The sequence below is a fragment of the Oncorhynchus mykiss genome, chromosome 25 (genome assembly GCF_013265735.2).
Source record: "Oncorhynchus mykiss isolate Arlee chromosome 25, USDA_OmykA_1.1, whole genome shotgun sequence".
NCBI classification, from domain to species: Eukaryota; Metazoa; Chordata; class Actinopteri; order Salmoniformes; family Salmonidae; genus Oncorhynchus; species Oncorhynchus mykiss.
In genome coordinates, this window is record NC_048589.1 from 40,674,817 (window position 1) to 40,698,456 (window position 23,640).

General features: G+C 43.4%; 1 protein-coding gene across 2 annotated transcripts in view; it reads left to right on the top strand.

Moving 5' to 3' along the window:
* The first annotated feature begins 14,371 nt into the window (after positions 1–14,371).
* Positions 14,372–23,640, top strand: part of snx9a (sorting nexin 9a) — a 52,552-nt gene continuing 43,283 nt past the window's right edge. Inside the window, exons 1-2 of one of the 2 annotated variants that reach the window (XM_036962284.1) lie at positions 14,372–14,500; positions 14,977–15,038. In XM_036962284.1, coding sequence (XP_036818179.1) covers positions 15,003–15,038 — 36 coding nt within the window. In that variant the 5' untranslated portion in view covers positions 14,372–14,500; positions 14,977–15,002. The remainder of the gene's footprint in view (positions 14,501–14,976; positions 15,039–23,640) is intronic. The other variant, XM_036962282.1, reaches the window with a different exon arrangement.

Consider the following 23,640-nt stretch of genomic DNA (forward strand, 5'->3'; position numbering starts at 1 on the left):
CACCCATTCTACCCTCCCTCTCCCCACCCATTCTACCCTCCCTCTCCCCACCCATTCTACCCTCCCTCTCCCCATCATTCTACCCTCCCTCTCCCCACCCATTCTACCCTCCCTCTCCCCACCCATTCTACCCTCCCTCTCCCCACCCATTCTACCCTCCCTCTCCCCACCCATTCTATCCTCCCTCTCCCCACCCATTCTACCCTCCCTCTCCCTCTCCCCACCCATTCTACCCTCCCTCTCCCTCTCCCCACCCATTCTACCCTCCCTCTCCCTCCCCGCACCCATTCTACCCTCCCTCTCCCTCTCCCCACCCATTCTATCCTCCCTCTCCCCACCCATTCTACCCTCCCTCTCCCTACCCATTCTACCCTCCCTCTCCCTCTCCCCACCCATTCTACCCTCCCTCTCCCTCTCCCCACCCATTCTACCCTCCCTCTCCCTCTCCCCACCCATTCTACCCTCCCTCTCCCTCTCCCCACCCATTCTACCCTCCCTCTCCCTACCCAATCTACCCTCCCTCTCCCTCTCCCCACCCATTCTATCCTCCCTCTCCCTCTCCCCACCAATTCTACCCCACCCATTCTACCCTCCCTCTCCCTCTCCCCACCCAGTCTACCCTTCCTCTCCCCACCCATTCTACCCTCCCTCTCCTAACCCATTCTATCCTCCCTCTCCCCACCCATTCTACCCTCCCTCTCCCTCTCCCCACCCATTCTACCCTCCCTCTCCCTCTCCCCACCCATTCTACCCTCCCTCTCCCTCTCCCCACCCATTCTACCCTCCATCTCCCTCTCCCCACCCATTCTACCCTCCCTCTCCCTCTCCCCACCCATTCTACCCTCCCTCTCCCTCTCCCCACCCATTCTACCCTTCCTCTCCCCACTCATTCTTCCCTCCCTCTCCTAACCCATTCTATCCTCCCTCTCCCCACCCATTCTACCCTCCCTCTCCCTCTCCCCACCCATTCTACCCTCCCTCTCCCTCTCCCCACCCATTCTACCCTCCCTCTCCCTTTCCCCACCCATTATATCCTCCCTCTCCCTCTCCCCACCCATTCTACCCTCCCTCTCCCTCTCCCCACCCATTCTATCCTCCCTCTCCCCACCCATTCTACCCTCCCTCTCCCTCTCCCCACCCATTCTACCCTCCCTCTCCCTCTCCCCACCCATTCTACCCTCCCTCTCCCTCTCCCTCTCCCCACCCATTCTACCCTCCCTCTCCCTCTCCCCACCCATTATACCCTCCCTCTCCCTCTCCCCACCCATTCTACCCTCCCTCTCCCTCTCCCCACCCATTCTACCCTCCCTCTCCCTCTCCCCACCCATTCTACCCTCCCTCTCCCTCTCCCCACCCATTCTACCCTCCCTCTCCCTCTCCCCACCCATTCTACCCTCCCCACCCATTCTACCTCCCACTCCTCACCCATAATAGTGAAACTCCACAATGCCCATCCCTCCCAGTGATGGATGTTTCATCCAAACCGGCAGCTTGTCTCATCACCATAGAGACCATGCCAACCCCCCCACACACCCACCCGCACCCACCTGCCCTGCACCCCAAACACACACACACACACACAGAGCAGATAGAGACAGATCTGAATCTGCCACAGTAACAGTCCTGGTAGGGACATCTGGCAAGTGGTGTAGAAAGAAACCTTTTTGGTTCTGCTCAGACCACACACACACACACACACGCACGCACCAACACACACACACACAAACACACAAACACACATGTTCGGAAGCACATGTATGTGTACACACACACACACACACACTGCAGAGTGTTGGCAGGAGTCCAGTATGTTTTTTTGTTTGTTTTGTGTGTAGGGCTCCAGTGATCAAGGTCATCCTAAGATACTGCATTATACGCACACGCACACGCACACGCACATGCACATGCACACACACCCGCACACACGCACAGACACACACCTCCAGCCAAGCTTGTGCCAGTTACAGTAGTGTAACTAGGACACCAGTTTTAATCATGTTATAAATATGTTCACTGACTGGGACAGGGCTAATGTCATTTTTATTACAGAAACTGCAGAAATGTCACGCATGAAATAATCTACAATAAAATGTTATATTATGACAGTGTAGTTATCAGTAGCTTTATCACTAGTAGCGACATCAATGAAGACAAAACGGTAGCATTAATATCAACTTCATTACTAGCATCAGTAGCATCATCACTATTAGTGCCAAAGGAGTTAGCATCAGTAGCGTCATCATTATTAGTGCCGTAGGAGTTAGCATCATTAGCATCATCATTATTAGTGCCATAGGAGTTAGCATCAGTAGCATCATCATTATTAGTGCCATAGGAGTTAGCATCAGTAGCGTCATCATTATTAGTGCCGTAGCAGTTAGCATCATTAGCATCATCATTAATAGTGCCATGGGAGTTAGCATCAGTAGCATCATCAGTATTAGTGCCATAGGAGTTAGCATCATTAGCATCCTCATTGTTAGTGCCATAGGAGTTAGCATCATTAGCAATCTCATTGTTAGTGCCATAGGAGTTAACATCTGTAGCATCCTCATTATTAGTGCCATAGGAGTTAGCATCATTAGCATCCTTATTATTAGTGCCATAGGAGTTAGCATCAGCAGAATCATCATTATTGGTGTCATAGGAGTTGGCACCAGAAACATCATAATTATTAGTGTCATAGGAGTTAGCATCAGTAACATCATCATTATTAGAGCCATAGGAGTTAGCATCGTTTGCTTCCTTATTATTAGTGCCATAGGAATTAGGATCAGTAGAATCATCATTATTGTTGTCATAGGGGTTAGCATCAGTAGCATCATCATTATTAGTGTCATAGGAGTTAGCGTCAGTAGCATCATCATTATTAGTGCCGTAGGAGTGCCATAGGTCCACATTCCTGTAAGGCTTAGAGATGGTAAAATGTTAAATGTTGTTGAAGTAATATGGGTATAGGTTAATCTGTCTCACCTAAAGCCCATTCTTGTGGGAAGCCACTATAGACCACCAAGTGCTAGTCAGTACTAGCCAACTCGGTTTCATCATTCATTGAATCAGATGGCTCATTCACCACAAAGCCCACTGATATTGCCAACTACTTTAACGACTTTTTCTTTGGCAAGACAAGCAAACGTCAGAAACAAATTCTGACACTACACATCCAAGTACAGTGGGGCAAAAAGTATTTAGTCAGCCACCAATTGTGCAAGTTCTCCCACTTAAAAAGATGAGAGAGGCCTGGGATTTTCATCATAGGTACACTTCAACTATGACAGACAAAATTAGGGAAAAAAACTCAGAAAATCACATTGTAGGATTTTTAATTTATTTATTTGCAAATTATGGAGGAAAATAAGTATTTATCAATTGTTCTTTTGACTTCCGTAAAGTCAGTATGGAAGAGGTGGAAAAATGATTGTTGTCTATCAACAATGACAAGCCACTGGGGTCTGACAATCTGGATGCAAAATTACTGAGGATGATATAGGACAATATTGCTGTCACGCCCTGGCCTTAGTATTTTGTGTTTTCTTTATTATTTTGGTCAGGCCAGGGTGTGACATGGGTGAATTATGTGTTTGTCTTGTCTAGGGGTTTTGTAGATTGATGGGGTTGTGTTTAGTATAGTAGTCTAGGTAAGTCTATGGTTGCCTAGATTGGTTCTCAATCAGAGGCAGGTGTTTATCGTTGTCTCTGATTGGGAACCATATTTAGGCAGCCATATTCTTTGAGTATTTCGTGGGTGATTGTTCCTGTCTCTGTGTTTTGCACCAGTTAGGACTGTTGTAGGTTTTCACGTTACATTTATTGTTTTTGTAAGTTGTTTGTATTTTCATCTTTCATTAAAGACGTTTATGAATAACCACGCTGCGTTTTGGTCCGCCTCTCTTTCACCGGAAGAAAACCGTAACAATTGCCACTCTTATTTGTCACATCTTCAATGTAAACCTACTAGAAAGTGTGTTCCCTCGGGCCTGGAGGGAAGCTAAAATCATTCCACTACCCAAGAATAGTAAAGCCCCCTTTACTGGCTCAAATAGCCGACCAATCAGCTTGTTACCTACCCTTAGTAAACTTCTGGAGAAAATTGTGTTTGACTAGATACTAGAGGTCGACCGATTATGATTTTTCAACGCCGATACCGATTATTGGAGGACCAAAAAAAAAAAGCTGATACCGATTAATCGGCCGATTTTAAAATAGAATATATATATATAAATGTATTTGTAATAATGACAATTACAACAATACTGAATGAACACTTATTTTAACTTAATATAATGCATAAATAAAATCAATTTAGCTTCAAATAAAATGAAACATGTTCAATTTGGTTTAAATAATGCAAAAACAAAGTGTTGGAGAAGAAAGTAAAAGTGCAATATGTGGCACGTAAAAAAGCGTTCTTGCTCTGAGACCTTGAAGTAGTAGTTCCCCATGCTCTGAGACCTTGAAGTAGTACAGTGCCTTGCGAAAGTATTCGGCCCCCTTGAACTTTGAGACCTTTTGCCACATTTCAGGCTTCAAACATAAAGATATAAAACTGTATTTTTTTGTGAAGAATCAACAACAAGTGGGACACAATCATGAAGTGGAACGACATTTATTGGATATTTCAAACTTTTTTAACAAATCAAAAAAAGAAAAATTGGGCGTGCAAAATTATTCAGCCACTTTACTTTCAGTGCAGCAAACTCTCTCCAGAAGTTCAGTGAGGATCTCTGAATGATCCAATGTTTACCTAAATCACTAATGATGATAAATACAATCCACCTGTGTGTAATCAAGTCTCCGTATAAATGCACCTGCACTGTGATAGTCTCAGAGGTCCGTTAAAAGCGCAGAGAGCATCAGGAAGAACAAGGAACACACCAGGCAGGTCCGAGATACTGTTGTGAAGAAGTTTAAAGCCGGATTTCGATACCAAAAATATTTCCCAAGCTTTAAACATCCCAAGGAGCACTGTGCAAGCGATAATATTGAAATGGAAGGAGTATCAGACCACTGCAAATCTACCAAGACCTGGCCGTCCCTCTAAACTTTCAGCTCATACAAGGAGAAGACTGATCAGAGATGCAGCCAAGAGGCCCATGATCACTCTGGATGAACTGCAGAGATCTACAGCTGAGGTGGGAGAATCTGTCCATAGGACAACAATCAGTCGTATATTGCACAAATCTGGCCTTTATGGAAGAGTGGCAAGAAGAAAGCCATTTCTTTAAGATATCCATAAAAAGTGTCGTTTAAAGTTTGCCACAAGCCACCTGGGAGACACACCAAACATGTGGAAGAAGGTGCTCTGGTCAGATTAAACCAAAATTGAACTTTTTGGCAACAATGCAAAACGTTATGTTTGGCGTAAAAGCAACACAGCTGAACACACCATCCCCACTGTCAAACATGGTGGTGGCAGCATCATGGTTTGGGCCTGCTTTTCTTCAGCAGGGACAGGGAAGATGGTTAAAATTGATGGGAAGATGGATGGAGCCAAATACAGGACCATTCTGGAAGAAAACCTGATGGAGTCTGCAAAAGACCTGAGACTGGGACGGAGATTTGTCTTCCAACAAGACAATGATCCAAAACATAAAGCTAAATCTACAATGGAATGGTTCAAAAATAAACATATCCAGGTGTTAGAATGGCCAAGTCAAAGTCCAGACCTGAATCCAATCGAGAATCTGTGGAAAGAACTGAAAACTGCTGTTCACAAATGCTCTCCATCCAACCTCACTGAGCTCGAGCTGTTTTGCAAGGAGGAATGGGAAAAAATGTCAGTCTCTCGATGTGCAAAACTGATAGAGACATACCCCAAGCGACTTACAGCTGTAATCGCAGCAAAAGGTGGCGCTACAAAGTATTAACTTAAGGGGGCTGAATAATTTTGCACGCCCAATTTTTCAGTTTTTGATTTGTTAAAAAAGTTTGAAATATCCAATAAAATTCGTTCCACTTCATGATTGTGTCCCACTTGTTGTTGATTCTTCACAAAAACATACAGTTTTATATCTTTATGTTTGAAGCCTGAAATGTGGCAAAAGGTCGCAAAGTTCAAGGGGGCCGAAGACTTTCGCAAGGCACTGTAGTTCCCCTTGCTCTGAGACCTTGAAGTAGTAGTTCCCCTTGCTCTGCAACCTTGAAGTAGTAGTTCCCCTTGCTCTGAGACCTTGAAGTAGTAGTTCCCCTTGCTCTGCAAGGGCCGCGGCTTTTGTGGAGCGATGGGTAACGATGCTTCGTGGGTGACTGTTGTTGATGTGTGCAGAGGGTCCCCGGTTTGCGCCCGGGTATGGGTGAGGGGACGGTCTAAAGTTATACTGTTACACTGGTGCCTACCACCGCTCAGTCAGACTGCTCTATCAAATCATAGACTATTATAAAATAATAACACACATAAATATGAGCCTTAGGTCATTAATATGGTAGAATCCGGAAACTATCATCTCGAAAACAAGACGTTTATTCTTTCAGTGAAATACGGACCCGTTCCGTATTTTATCTAACGGGTGGCATCCATAAGTCTAAATATTGCTGTTACATTGCACAACCTTCAATGTTATGTCATAATTACGTAAAATTCTGGCAAATTAGGCGGCCCAAACTGTTGCATATACATTGACTCTGCGTGCAATGAACGCAAGAGAAGTGACACAATTTCACCTGGTTAATATTGCCTGCTAACCTGGATTTCCTTTAGCTAAATATGGTTTAAAAATAGATACTTCTGTGTATTGATTTTAAGAAAGGCATTGATGTTTATGGTTAGGTACACGTTGGAGCAAGACAGTCCTTTTTCGCGAATACGCACCGCATCGATTATATGCAATGCAGGTCACGCTGGATGAACTAGTAATATCATCAACCATGTGTAGTTGACTAGTGATTATGATTTATTGATTTTTTTTTATAAGATAAGTTTAATGCTAGCTAGCAACTTACCTTGGCTTACTGCATTCGCATAACAGGCAGTCTCCTCGTAGAGTGCAATGTAATCAGGTGGTTAGAGCGTTGGACTAGTTAACTGTAAGGTTGCAAGATTGAATCCCCGAGCTGACAAGGTAAAAATCTGTCATTCTGCCCCTGAACGAGGCAGTTAACCCACTGTTTCTAGGCCGTCATTGAAAATAAGAATTTGTTCTTAACTGACTTGCCTGGTTAAGTAAAGGATAAATAAAGGTGTAAAAAAATATATTTAAAAAAAATCGGACAAATCGGTGCCGAAATATACCAATTTCCGATTGTTATGAAAACTTGAAATCGGCCCTAATTAATCGGCCATTCCGATTAATCGGTCGACCTCTACCAGATACAATGCTATTTCACAACAAACAAATTGACAACAGACTTTCAGCACGCCTACAGATTTTTTTTCTCCACATTTTCAAACAGTACATTTATATTTTCCAACGGGGCTATACATTTGTGTGAGGTTTTTTTCTTTCCTGAGTAGCATCGTTTCACTACCAAAAAATCAGATTCAACCATCTAGTGTTCAGCGAAATAACAACACAATGTCAAATACAGGTAACCTAGTCAAATAATGAACATCCAATCACATTAACTGCTACTTTCTCGCAGCAATTCCACTAACGGTCCGTACGTAGCCAAACGTAGCTGCTGCTCATGTTGGTATCTGTACTGATGGCAAAGAAGCCATGGCAGGGAGACAAAGTAGAGTGGTAACGCGACACCACTTGGGTACACTGTAGCAACCTTTGAGAGGCTCATGCTGCCAAGGGAATGCCTGACAGCTTGAAAGAGGTTTTGGACACTACAGTGAAAATGGTTAATTTTGTTAAAAGCAAGGCCCCTTAACCTTTGTGTATTTACTGCACTATGCAATGATATGGGCAGAGACTATATAAAGCTTTTACAACGTACAGAAGTGTGCTGGTTATCAAGAGGCAAAGTATTGACACATTTTTTTTAATTGAGAGAAGGGGCTTAAAGTTTTCTTTACTGACCATAATTTTAACTTGTCTGACAGTTTGCATGATGATGAGTTTCTCACACGACTGGCCTATCTGGGTGATGTTTTTTCTTGTCTGAAAGATCTGAATCTAGGATTACAGGGACTCTCTGCAACTATATTCAATGAGCGGGACAAAATTGAGGCTATGATTAAGAAGTTGGAGCTCTTCTCTGTCTACATTAACAAAGACAACACACAGGTCTTTCCATCATTGTATGATTTATTTTTTTGTGTGCAAATGAACTCAAGCTTACGGACAACGTCAAATGTGATATAGCGAAGCACCTGAGAGAGTTTGGTGCGCAATTACGCAGGTACTTTCCCAAAACAGATGACACAAACAACTGGATTTGTTATCCCTTTCATGCCCTGCCTCCAGTCCACTTGCCGACATCTGAACAAGAGCCTCATCGAAATCGCAAAAAGTGGTTCTGTGAAAATTTAATTTAATCAGAAGCCACTGTCAGATTTCTGGATAGGGCTGCGCTCAGAGTATCCTGCCTTGGCAAATTGCGCTGTTAAGACACTGATCCCCTTTGCAACCACGTACCTATGTGAGAGTGGATTCTCGGCCCTCACTAGCATGTCAACTAAATACAGGCTCAGAATGTGTGTGGAAAATGATTTAAGACTGAGATTCTCTTCAATACAACCCAACATTGCAGTTATGTGAATCCTTTCAAGAACACCCTTCTCATTAACCTGTGGTGAGTTATTCACAAGTTTCGATGAACAAATAAGGTTTTATATGTAAGATAGTAAAATAAATAGCTAAATTAATTAATTATTATTATATTATTATTTATGCCCTGGTCCTATAAGAGCTCTTTGTCACTTCCCAAGAGACCCGAGTTGTGATAAAAAGTCACACTCATTCTTATGTTTAATAAATATGTGGCAAAAAACAACATTTGAGAGTGTGTTGACCCTGGTGCTAGAGGGGGTACGCAGCTGGAGGTTGAACGTTTGAAGGGGTACGGGACTATAAAAAGTTTGGGAACCGCTGACATAGAGCCATGTCTACATGGAACTCTATTCCAAGTCAAGTAACTGATGCAAGCAGTAAAAATTGATTTAAAAAAAAAAACATTAAATAAACAGATAAAAATACACCTTATGGAACAGCGGGGACTGTGAAGTGACACAAACACAGGCACAGACACATGCATACACACACACACGCACGATAACATACACATTACACACACACACACACACACACACACACACACACACATGGATTTAGTACTGTCGATATGTGGTAGTGGTGGAGTGAGGGCACACAGTGTGTTGTGAAATCTGTAATGTTTTTAAAATTGTATAAAGTGACTTAATTGACCACAGGAAGAGTAGCTGCTGCCTCGGCAGCTCATGGGGATCCTTAATAATAAATACAAATACAAATCTGTAGCGTCATCGTTATCAACATCCATTAGAATTAGCATTGCTATCCTCATCGTTATTAGAACCATAGGAGTTAGCATCCGTAGGCATCAAGCCATTGAAATTAGCATTGCTATCCTCATCGTTATTAGAACCATAGGAGTTAGCATCCGTAGGCATCAAGCCATTGAAATTAGCATTGCTATCCTCATCGTTATTAGAACCATAGGAGTCAGCATCCGTAGGCATCAAGCCATTGAAATTAGCATTGCTAGCTAGAATCATTAAATGCCTGTGCTGTGGCTGGCCAAGAACACTCACAGGTCAGTAGCTAGCAGACGATGTATATCTGAGTGACAGTAGCGGTTGGAAACGAAAGCCTGTTTGTCACCTAACCTACGTACCCAGAATTAGAAACGTTTACCGCTCTCGTCGTATGGACTTAATCTCTCCGCAGCAGTGGTACTGAAAGTCGGGGTCGCCACGCCTAGTGTTAAAAAATACCCCAAAAAATGTTGTTTTGTTTTTTGGGGAACCAAACATTAAGAGTACACATTATGTTATGGGACAATATACAAACAATAAAAAAATAAAAACATGTAATTTAATTGATATGTATTGGTTCTCTTCATTTTGATAGGAGAGATGAAAATGAATTGAAGGAGATGAAAATGAATTGAAGGTTATTTGTTGATGTGGAAATTATAAATACACAGATTTTAAGGTTGTGTCACTTGATTTGTGGTGGGGTGGGATCACCCCCCCTGACAAGGGATTGAATACGACTGTGTGGAGTGTGTGTGTGTGTGTGTGCGTGTGTAGACCAGTCCCAGTGAGTCATGATGTGTTCAGCACTGTAGCCACACACACTCATATCCCCAGACACACACACACACACACACTACGTTAGACTGCGATATACATACAAATAATGAATGTTTTCTGGCCTTTTATACTCAATACAAAACAACCAAACGAGGAGTGTAAAGGATCAACCTCTGTGACATCGTCCTACATCCTAATCCAGATTAAGCAGCCCTGCTGTACCTCCTACCTCTTCTCCCCTCTGTAGCCGTGCTAAGCTAGATTAGCCATATCCCTTCCTTGTACATATATAAAGTGGAAGGGGAAGTAGGAGGAGAGAAGAAGACTATCTACGGGAGAACAACCCCCCCCCCCCCCCCCCCCCCCTTGGATATTAGAGTACAGAGAGAGAGACATGGTAGATAGATCGAGAGAGAGAGAGAGACAGAGATGGTAGAGAGAGAGAGTTTTGCACATTGTTACAACACTGTCTATATACATGATATGACATTTGGAATGTCTTTATTCTTTTGGAACTTCTCTGAGTGTAATGTTAATGTTTCATTGTTAATATAACTTTTTGTTTATTATCTACATTACTTGCTTTGTCAATGTTAACATATGTTTCCCATGACAATAAAGCCCCTTGAATTGAATTGAGTGAGAGCGAGAGAGAGAGACAAGAGAGAGAGAGAGGGAGGGCCAACCAGGGTAGAGCTGGGTCAAAGCTAATCTGGACTCTCCCATTCCAAGAATGCTTACCAGGTACACTGTAAAAAAAAATCTAGTTGTTTTGTTTCAACGAATCATTATTAAGAAACTGGTTCCCCAGCCTCTTTTTGGGGTTTACTCAACTTTTAAGTGTTACCTGAACTAAAAATAGTTGGCCCGAACTTAGCTTACACTTGAGAAAACGTAGGCAAAAAATTCACTCAATTTAAAATGATGTGTTTGCTCAACTTGATTCAACTAGAAATTATCATTAGAATTTAAAAAGGCTCTGGAGCTATTTACATAAAGCACTTTTAAAATACAATGTTTTCTATTTACATATTTGACTACTTTCTGTAATTATTAAAATATTATATTCAAGAAAAATATTATAAAATATTATTTTCACCTGAGATTTGAACTCACAACCCATTGGTTCACAGCATTCACTTCTTCCTGCTACGTGTCTGTGTCAATTATCAATTAATCTGACAATTCTCTCATCGTTGATTTCATTTGCTTATTTCGTTTTTTCCGTATAAGCATACTACTCTGTTTTGATGTTACAATGAAAAATAAAACAGTTTTTCTTGAGTGTGCTTTTAATAACAGAACTGAGATTTACTGTGCAAAGTAACACAAGGGATCTTAGTCATTGACACCGGCATGGTAGCAGGACGATTGGTATGCTGTGAGCCGAGACGTTGTGAGTTCATATCCCAGTTGAGGACAAGTTGAATATAAACTACTGTATAAATCAACATGCTCAATGTTATCACGCATTGCCATGTAAGTTGAAAACAGTGTTTTTTTTATATATATATTTTAAAAGCACTGTTTGTGTAAATAGTTCCACAGACTTTTTTTTATAGGTAAGATGCCCACAAAAATCATTTCTACTTGACTGAAAATGAGACAATTTGAGCAAACACATAATTTTAAGTTGACTGAATTCTTGCCTATGTTTTCTCAAGTTGGAGCTAAGTTTGGGCAAACCAATTTTGTTGTTGTTCAGGTAACACCTGCGGAACCAGATTTTCATTTTACAGGGAAAGGGTGAGTTTCACAAAATATTCCTGAAGTTCAGTTCATCCGTTACAGTGTTAAAAAACAAAACAAACAAAACAACAACAGAATCTAAAACAAGAGAGAAAAGTGAATACTGCTGCCTACCTCTCCAGTCTTGACATTTGGGTGTGTGTAAGAGGGGGGTGTGTGAGAAGGGGATCTGGCTGGTGTTGTAGCTGCGCCGTCGGAGCAGGTTATAGAACCTCTTTCTCCGCTTGGGTGGTGGAGTGGGGAGGCTGGGCTGGGACTGGGGAGCAAACCCAGAGCTGTAGCCTGGTCCTGGGAGGGAGGTAGGGCCGTATCCCAGTCTTGGGGAAGGATATCCAGAGTTGAGGTAAGTGTTGCTGTGTCCTTGGGCAGTGTTTTGGCATCTTAGGTCAGGGCTGCTGCTGTGGTTGGTGTTGTAGGCTGGGTTACAGTGTCCTGGGTTAGGGTTGCTGCTGGGGTTGGTTTTGTAGGCTGGGTTACAGTGTCCTGGGTTAGGGTTGCTGCTGGGGTTGGTTTTGTAGGCTGGGTTACAGTGTCCTGGGTTAGGGTTGCTGCTGGGGTTGGTTTTGTAGGCTGGGAAACAGTGTCCTGGGTTAGGGCTGCTGCTGGGGTTGGTTTTGTAGGCTGGGTTACAGTGTCCTGGGTTAGGGTTGCTGCTGGGGTTGGTTTTGTAGGCTGGGTTACAGTGTCCTGGGTTAGGGTTGCTGCTGGGGTTGGTTTTGTAGGCTGGGTTACAGTGTCCTGGGTTAGGGTTGCTGCTGGGGTTGGTTTTGTAGGCTGGGAAACAGTGTCCTGGGTTAGGGCTGCTGCTGTGGTTGGTGTTGTAGGCTGGTTTACAGTGTCCTGGGTTAAGGCTGCTGCTGGGGTTGGTGTTGTAGGCTGGGTTACAGTGTCCTGGGTTAAGGCTGCTGCTGGGGGTGGTGTTGTAGGCTGGTTTACAGTGTCCTGGGTTAGAGTTGGGGTACCCAGCAGATCCACGATTAGGGTAGCCTAGGAGTCCAGAGTTTGGATATCCTGGGGGTCCAGGGTTTGGGTATCCTGAAGGTCCAGTGTGACTGTAGCTGGCTGCTCCTGGAGGAGAAAGAGGTGATGGGGGGAAGCTGTACCCAGGATGATGGTCGGGTGTGGGGGGAAAATAGCTGGTCTTCCGTAGCTGGGTCAGGCAGTGGCCGTGCGTGTGCTGCTGGGAGCCCCTGGAGGAGTAGCCTGCTCGATGGTGACGCACCAGGCCGGGGGGGCTGGGGCCAGGGTATGGGAAGTCCTGTCTGTGTAGTGGCCCCTGGAGGCCCTTGTTGTCCGGTTGTCTCCGGGCGAGTGGTCTGGACGCCCACGGTCCGTCTCGTTGCTGGTGGATCTTGGAGGTGAGCAGCCGACGTCTCAGACTGCCCTCGCTCTTGGGCTGCAGGTAGAGCATCTTTTGAACATCTTTCGAGCAGGCCGGAAGCAGCTCGTCCTCATCCTCGCTGAAGCCCCCTTTCCAGCATTGAGCCCCCACGCCTCCTCCTACCACCGGCTCGGTGGACAGACAGTCCACGTATGCTATCATCTTCTCAGAGTCTCTCCCTGTCTCACCTGTGTGATTAATTGTTCTAACAGTCCACGTAATCCGTCATCCACTCTTTCCAAACAGTTCCCATCAAGTCTGGTCTGAAGAGGCTGGACTCTCCGAGTCTTCCCTACAACAGTAGATTCTCAATGAGCTGTATGTTAGTGACCATCCACGGTGGAATGACCATAGAGAAACACTGGTAGAGAGAGAGTACAGATCTATCTCACGTAGTGGACTCTTACAGAAACCGATCTCTGAGACTGTATGGTTCGGTCCTTCCTTGTCTCTCTCGCGTCACCTCTCTCTTTCTCTCTCTCTCTCTCTCTCTCCATCTACCCACTCCTTCTCTCTCAATAATCTCTTAACTAGGATTATCCTGAAGAAGGCCGGCCTCACATATGGTCAACATGGTACAGGTAATTACTGATGTCTCATAGACCACACACGCTTTTCCTATAAAAGGTCATTAACGGCGTGTGAGAGTAAGAGCTACTCACACTTTAAAGGGGAATTTCACCCTGGCTCTGCAACGGCATATAGTCGTTACTATATGAACAACATTCAGTTTTTTATCATAAACATCAACATTATCCAAACCACAAGCTACAACTATCACTTTTCATTTTATTAGTAGAGTCGGGATGTTTCGACTTCCTGTTTATTCGTCTGCTCATAGTGAACCAGAACATTTGGCATTCATAGCTGAACGCTGATACAGTCCGCTAGGTAGAATTTTTCACCGGTTTAATATAGGTTACCCAGATCGGATTCGTCAGATCACCCATGAGCATCGGTGGCTCCGTCCCGGTAACTAATGACTCTGCGTCCCTGGCAACATGGTTACCAGGGGGAAAAACGGTTGCGATCCTGAAAGCGAACTTCTCTTGAACCGACTATCCGGAGTTTAGACCCGGGTTTCCGCGGTGATTGGTAAAGAAAAAGACGAGAACGGTGCCCCTCATCTCCGGGGTTTTATCAACCTCAAGAAGAAGCAGTGGCTACCTAGCATGAAACGGCTAATGGCGGTAAATAAAACACTTGAATAATGTTCACTTCAAATGACCAACAAACAGTAATCTCAGAACGTTTTATTTTGTTTTTAATGTTTGTTTTTTCAACGTGTGTGTGGTGTTCTGTGCCTGGCTGTGCTAATTAAAAACAATTGTGAAATTGTCTTATCTTTCACACTCCTACGATATAGCTAACTCACTCTCCGTGTGTTGGTAGCCATTATAAATGTGTATAAATCAGCTATTTTCTCAGCCAGTCCCATGATACAACATTTGGGCATTATCTTTTAATCTCCCTTATTATTTTTGTGTTAACGTGTGCATGTTGAAAGTTTTTGGTTTTGTCAGCCAATGTTGACCATGGTCCTAAATGTTGACACATCAACTAACTAAGTTAGTTCTCAGCCAGTCTCAGCTGGCTAGCAATCTTGACGCCAATTTAGTGACGCTAGTGGTGGTTGAGATGTGTATTGTTGTGTATTTTGTTGTAGGTGGTACAGAATCTGATTCCACCATCATGCACTTCCAACCGCTAGCTCTACACAAGGTGAAGGTAAATTGGCAAAAAAAATATTTACAAGCTGACAGCTGAGATAGCTCTATTTACAGTAAGCGTGGGCATAAACATGAATTGGGTAGTGTTTGTATGGTTTGTGTAATGGGATTTACAGGAGGTTAGAGATAGTCTGAGTACAACACAGTACCTTCCAGACCATGTCATCAATTCAGTCTACTCCTATTCTCTTTGTAAAATTTCACTTTGGACTCATTCCACAGTGCCCTGCTGATAAATAACCCAACGCTGGGGGCATTTTGGGTACACAACCATGAGGGAACAGGCACACCTTGCAGTTATGGAGCACAACAAGATTGTGGGCCAGAAACCAGCAAGGGACAGTGAAAGTCATAAAATCAAGACTACAACAGTAATGATACAAACCACCTCATTCTTCTCTCAAAACACAATACCAAAAAAGACACGATCTGTCAAAGTCAATTGGCTGGGGGAGGTTTACAGACAGTACTTTGAGATAAGGGTTTTGTTTACATTTTACATTATATGCTCTTATCCAGAGCAATTTACAGTAGTAAGTACACACATTCATACTGGTCCACCCACCATGGTGAATCAAACCCAGGACACTGGCATTGCAAGAGCCATGCTCTACCAGTTGAGCTATACGGGACAGCAAATGTATTGTATTGTATTGTAGACAGTAAATGTATTGTTGTGTATGAGAGCGATTGAGGTGTCATTTCTCCTCAATCCCAAACAGAAAAATAATATTCGGTAATATCTGTACATTCAGTTTCGTCTGAAACTAATCAGACCCATTGACTTTTTACCACATTTCGTCACATTACAGCCTTATTTTAAAAGAGGATTTAAAACACGTTTAATCCTCATCAATCTACACACAATACCCCATAATGACAAAGCATTTTTGCAAATATATTAAAAATAAAAAAACTGAAATACCTTATCTACATTATTCAGACCTTTAGCTATAAGAACCGAAATTGAGCTCAGGTGCATCTTGTTTCCATTGATCTTCCTGGAGAAGTCCACCGTGCAGAACACCATTGCAGGACAAAGGACTAAGGCTGTGTTTACACAGGCAGCTAAATTCGGATCTTTTTTAAAGCGAATTGGTCTTTTGACACATCAGATCAGTTCTGAAAATTATCTGATGTGATTAAAACCTATTAGCACTCCAGGAACAGGGTTGGAGAGCCCTGGTGTAAACCTACAGGAGGGTATCTCTCCAGGAACAGGGTTGGAGAGTACTGGTGTAAACCTACAGGAGGGTATCTCTCCAGGAACAGGGTTGGAGTGAAACATATTTTAAACATGCCATCATACAAGTAAGCAAAACAGTACACATTTACAATTTGGTTTAGTTTGCTTAATGGTATAGAATATAAATACAGCCTCCTGATTTTCAGCTCTTAAGTTTTAACCGCTAGCCATATCTAGAACAAAAATAGAAGAGGTTTTCCAATCTGAGATCTTTTGTATCTCGATGCTAAAACCTCTTCTCTTTCTAGTTAAGTTGAGATAGCAAAAAAAAATTACATTTGATTTCCCTTCACTGTAACAGTATTATATTAGACAGAAATACACAATATGGGTTTCAGTGGCTTGCAGGAAAATGTAGCTAGGCACCGTTTCATCCTCTGTCCTCTTGGTGCCATCACCGGCTGTAGCTGAGCTTCTAATGTTAGCTTAATCCAACTCTTTGTTTTGGTTGGTTGTATGGTTGAATGTCATCATGTAGCTAATATATGCTTCATCGTAACATTTGTGTGGATGAGAGGAATCACTTAAAGCCATTGCGTCTGGTCAGTTCTTTCAGTTTAACCCAAACGGATTGTTGTTATTGTCCTCCTCCTTTAAAAAATAAAAAACTCTGGCCTTGGGGGAAGGACGGGCGCCAGAGCTCGAACCACCGCCCAACACAAGTTGTAGTCTTCCAGAGACAGGAAACAAATGTGTCTGCTTGAATATTTAGCAATGAATCCGTCGATAGGAATCGCTGAAATGCATCCAATGACTCTAATCGAACAGAGACAGACAGCCTAAACCCACAACAATATGTGGTGCGATCAGTATAACAGAGCCTTTGCAAAATGCCACAAAGCAGGATTACATTTATTTTTAGATCTGCCCCATCAATACACCAGCATTTATTTAACTAGGCAAGTCAGTTTAAGAACAAATTCTTATTTACAATGACGGCCTACCGGGGGAACAGTGGGTTAACTTCCTTGTTCAGGGGCAGAATGACAGATTTTTACCTTGTCAGCTTGGGGATTCAATCTAGCAACTTTTCGGTTCCTGGCCCAACGTTCTAACCACTAGGCTACCTGCCACCTCTACGTTCTAACCACTAGGCTACCTGCCACCTCTACGTTCTAACCACTAGGCTACCTGCCACCTCTACGTTCTAACCACTAGGCTACCTGCCACCTCTACGTTCTAACCACTAGGCTACCTGCCACCTCTACGTTCTAACCACTAGGCTACCTGCCACCTCTACGTTCTAACCACTAGGCTACCTGCCACCTCTACGTTCTAACCACTAGGCTACCTGACACCCCACTTACATCAGGAAGCCTTCATAGGGGGCAACAACCAGCGAAGCCCTGACCTGCCTTTCTCCTGGGCAATTATGTGTCAAATACAACTCAGTGTCCTAGAAATACCTCAGACATGATGAAAACAAGCCCAGAATCCCAGGTTTAAAATTCCCCCTTTAAATGTTACATTATAAGGCCAGAGACAGCAGCAGCTCCATCTGCTGGCCGCTTCTGATACTGACACTACACCATGACAGTGTTGGAACTACTGACAGTAGACATACATTTTCACAAACGTTTTTGCCTGGGGTATGGATGCCTTGGATTCTTACACTGGGTTAAAACTACCACACACACCAAACGCACGCACGCACGCACGAACACACACACACACACACTCGAATGTGTGTGGAATGCCAGTTTTTCAATGGACCAACACACACAAAGCCCTTAATGCACGCCCACAGGGAAGACATCCCTGACATTCCCTGTACGTCTGGAACGCAGCTGTCTAAGGCACTGCATCTCAGTCCTAAAAGGTGTCACAACAGACACCCTGGTTAGAATCCAGGCTGTATCACAACCGGCCGTGATTGGGAGTCCCATAGGTCGTCATTGTAAATAAGAATTTGTTCTTAATTGACTGACTTGTCTGGTTAAATAAAGGTGACATTTAAAAAAGAAGCAACATAAATATGCAGGGGAGCAGCACAGACTACCATACATATACAGTATGTAAGGAATTTCCCACTATCATTACTGACACACACACACACACACCAGCCTGGAAATAAACATGGAATGTGGTGGTCAGGCTGATTAAATCACTGACCGTTGGTCCTCTACAATCAGTCACCTGACTGATGATTGGTCACTAAGAGAGAATCAACATCACGTTACGCCTGGCCTTAGTCATTACTACACACACACACACACACACACACACACACACACACACACACACACACACACACACACACATACACACTCCTGTCTGTATTCTGTCTCTAAATGTTGTCTATCACTAGTAGTACCATATCACCAAGTAACATTCTGTAAATGTACTTGGAGAAACAAGTTGATTCTCACACACACACACACACACACACACACACGTTTTTAATTAAGGATCCGTTCATCTTTCCCTCGATCCTGGCTAGTCTCCCAGTCCCTGGTGCTGAAAAACATCCCAACAGCATGATGCTGCCACCACCATGCTTCACCGTAGGGATGGTATTGGCCAAGTGATGAGCGGTGCCTGGTTTCCTCCAGACGTGACACTTGGCATTCAGGCCAAAGAGTTCAATCAAGAGTTTCATCAGACCAGATAATCTTGTTTCTCATGGTCTGAGAGTCCTTTAGGTGGCAAACTCCAAGTGGGCTGTCATGTGCCTCTTATTGAGGGGCTTCCATCTGGCCACTTTACCATAAAGGCCTGATTGGTGGAGTGCTGCAGAGATGGTTGTGCTTCTGGAAGGTTCTCCCTTCTCCACAGAGGAACTCTGGAGCTCTATTTGAGTGACCATCGGGTTCTTAGTCGCCTCCCTGATCAAGGCCCTTCTCCACCGATGGCTCAGTTTGGCCGGGCAGCCAGCTCTAGCAAGACTCTTGGTGGTTCCTAACTTCTTTCATTTAAGAATGATGGAGGCCACTGTGTTCTTGGGGACCTTCAATGCTACAGAAATGTGTTGGTACCCTTCCCCAGATCTGTGACCCGACACTATCCCCTCTCACAGGTCTACGGACAATTACTTCGACCTCATGGCTTGTTTTTTTCTCTGACATGCACTGTCAACTGTGGGACCTTATATAGACAGGTGTGTGCCTTTCCATATCATGTCCAATCAATTGAATATACCACAGGTGGACTCCAATCAAGTTGTAGAAACATCTCAAGGATGATCAATGGAAACAGGATGCACCTGAGCTCAATTTCTAGTGTCATAGCAAAGGTTCTGAATACTTATGTAAATAAGAAGGTACACAGAGTTGTTGTGAAGAAGTCAAAACAGGAGCAGTGACCTTACAGTCAAACACCTGGTTCATCTCCTAACTGGTTGGATAGTGTGTGTGTGTGGTTGGATCGTGTGTGTGTGTGTGTGGTTGGATAGTGTGTGTGTGTGTGTGTGTGTGTGTGTGTGTGTGTGTGTGTGTGTGTGTGGTTGGATAGTGTGTGTGTGGTTGGATAGTGTGTGTGTGTGTGGTTGGGTAGTGTGTGTGTGTGTGTGTGTGTGTGTGTGTGTGTGTGTGTGTGTGTGTGTGTGTGTGTGGTTGGATAGTGTGTGTGTGTGTGGTTGGATAGTGTGTGTGTGTGTGTGGTTGGATAGTGTGTGTGTGTGTGGTTGGATAGTGTGTGTGTGTGGTTGGATAGTGTGTGTGTGTGTGTGTGTGTGGTTGGTTGGATAGCTGTGCAGAGCTCTACGAGCCTTTCATAACGCAAATACAGCAATGAGTTTCTCTCTTCGTTTCATACAAACTCTGAGAAATAACGACAAGCGCCCACAATGTGACGACATGTGCTGACCAAACATCCACAGCATGACCAGGGTTGCCATGTTTGCAATTTTTTCACACAAAAGTGGTCAACATTGAAAATGATGTCCTGTGTGAAAATGTATTGGCGGGTTTTGGGGCTACTTTTAAATTGCACCGTTCCCGACCACTGTATTTCTCTTTTCAAAAATAATCATATATATTTTACTATAACCTGCTGCTGCTGACTATCAGGCAGTGAGCAGGTTGTGAGTGAGATAATTAATGAAGGGTGGGGAGGGGGTGTATGGGTTGAGAGAGTAGCAGAGGCAGCTGTGTCAAGGAGTAGTTTGCCATTTGTAGGCTATTTATATTGGTCGTTATGGAGACACACTTTTTCCTTATAACATTAACACTCTAGAACTAATAGGCAACAGAACGCACTAGAACTAATAGGCAACATAACAGGCTAAAACTAATAGGCAACATAACAGACTAGAACTAATAGGCAACAGAACGCACTAGAACTAATAGGCAACAGAACGCACTAGAACTAATAGGCAACATAACAGGCTAGAACTAACAGGCAACATAACAGACTAGAACTAATAGGCAACATAACAGGCTAGAACTAACAGGCAACATAACAGACTAGAACTAATAGGCAACATAACAGGCTAGAACTAACAGGCAACATAACAGACTAGAACTAATAGGCAACAGAACGCACTAGAACTAATAGGCAACAGAACGCACTAGAACTAATAGGCAACAGAACGCACTAGAACTAATAGGCAACATAACAGGCTAGAACTAATAGGCAACATAACAGGCTAGAACTAACAGGCAACATAACAGACTAGAACTAATAGGCAACATAACAGGCTAGAACTAACAGGCAACATAACAGACTAGAACTAATAGGCAACAGAACGCACTAGAACTAATAGGCAACAGAACGCACTAGAACTAATAGGCAACAGAACGCACTAGAACTAATAGGCAACATAACAGGCTAGAACTAATAGGCAACAGAACGCACTAGAACTAATAGGCAACAGAACGCACTAGAACTAATAGGCAACAGAACATACTAGAACTGATAACGTCAACATAACGCACTAGAACTAATAGGCAACAGAACGCACTAGAACTAATAGGCAACAGAACGCACTAGAACTAATAGGCAACAGAACGCACTAGAACTAATAGGCAACAGAACGTACTAGAACTGATAACGTCAACATAACGCACTAGAACTAATAGGCAACAGAACGTACTAGAACTGATAACGTCAACAGAACGCACTAGAACTAATAGGCAACAGAACGCACTAGAACTAATAGGCAACAGAACGCACTAGAACTAATAGGCAACAGAACGTACTAGAACTGATAACGTCAACATAACGCGCTAGAACTAATAAAGGCAACATAATGCTAGAATTAATAACCGCAGCTACAACATCAAGAGCATACTGACTGGTTGCATCACTGCCTGGTACAGCAACTGCTCGGCTGGACCGTAATGCTTCAGGAAACAGTATTTCAGGAAACAGTGCTTTTGACAGTTTAAAAGTTAGTCAGCTAGCAAGGCATGGTTGTCATTTTATAACAGGTATCAGCAGAAATAATATCAGCAGAAATAAGGGATAACTATCTCTCATAGTAGTAGATGTGTTTCTCTGTCAAACAATGCCCCCTTGTACACAGCTAATAGCTAGCTAGCTAAAGTTAGCCAAAGCAAGCTAGCTAACTACTGATGCAACCCTAAGTAGCAGTACATATGAAGATAAAACATGATCAGACCTACTGTTTCATACTGTCAAAATTATTGGAGAATACAAGTATATAGGTTAGAACTATTGCTGTTAAAAAATACAATTAAAAAATGTAATTCTGAACTGGAATAAACTGATTGAAGCAAGATGCTTTTTTTTGAGGTAAACACACACACACACACAGTTCTGGGTTGCTCAGATGTTCTGATCCAGTTTGGCACCACATATCTATGAGCCAGGGTTCTCAATTCTGGCATACTTTAAAAAAAAAACACACAAGTACAGGGTTGCACTGTCAAAAACTGAGCCCAGAATAGACACGCTTATTGAAGCTTCAACTAGCCACATGCCTCTCATTAGGGCTTTGTGTTCGTTTTCTGTTCTACATCTGTGTGATGTGATCAATCAGTTTATTCCAGTTCAGAATGAAAATGATTTATTATATTTTAACAGCAACGGTTCCAACCTAGACAGTGTTTATAATGGGGGGGAAATAAACATGAATAGCTATATATATTTAATTTAATTGTTATTTGTCTTTATTGCATTCGTTTTAGGCTGGCATAAGGGCAATGAAATGCACCGATATTTACGTACAGTTGCATGCTTTCATGAGCTTGGGTCCCAGGAAAACACAGAATTTCTAATTTGGGTCCCAGGCTGAAAAAGTTGAAGAACCCCTTGCTCTAGACCTCTGGAGATCTACTGGGAATGCAGGCAGGCTTGAGGCGTCACATTCAGCCCTGTTACACCTCTTTTACATTAACATCATAAGGGTTGGCTAATGTCCTCAAAATTCCCTGTATTTCCCGAAATTCCAGTTAGAATACTCCCAGAATCAGGAGGGAATAAGCAAGAAATCCTTGATTTCTGGGGGAAAAAAACAGGGAATTTTGGGAAAAGTTTACGTAATTTTGCAACCCTACAAACTCAATGATGTCGACCGTCTCGATACTGTAGTGACTGACAGCTGAAAGTTTGTTTTGGAAGAGGAGCGATCGTAATGCTAATGCTAATGCCTGCTACTATACAACACACACAACTCTAACACCCTTTCTCTCTTTCTCCGTTTCACTTCTTCTCTGTCACTCTCTTTCCGGGCTGCTACACCTTATTCCTCACAAATGAAAGGACAGAGAGGAGATTAAAGAAAGATGAGGAGAAAAGAGAGGAAGGGGAAACAGCAGAGTTTAGCTGGCAGCATCTCTTTCTCTTTCTCCCTATGCCCCCCCCCCCCCCCCCCCCCTCTCTCTCTCTCTCCGTTTGTGTCTGTCAAATCATCAAAGATGATTCTTACCTTTCAAGCAGAGCATACTGGCATCCTTCTCAGCAGGAGAGAGTGTGAGTCTATCTTAACTATCCCCAACAAAGGACAAGTCTTCACTCAGTGCACATGTTTAAACACTGACACACTCCCTCCACTCTCTCGAAACACTCCCACTCTCTCTCAAAACACTCCCTCTCTCTCTCTCGAAACACTCCCTCCACTCTCTCTCTCTCGAAACACTCCCTCCACTCTCTCAAAACACTCCCACTCTCTCTGTCAAAACACTCCCACTCTCTCTCTCAAAACACTCCTTCTCTCTCTCTCAAAACACTCCCTCTCTCTCTCTCAAAACACTCACACTCTCAAAACACTCCCTCTCTCTCTCTCTCTCTCTCTCAAAACACTCCCAATCGCTCTCTCAAAACACTCCAACTCTATCTCGAAATAGTCCCACTCTCTCAAAACACACTCCCACACTCTCCAACTTTATCTCTTTCTTCCTCACTCTCTCCCACTCCCACTCCCACTCCCACTCATACTCCCTCTCTCTCTCTC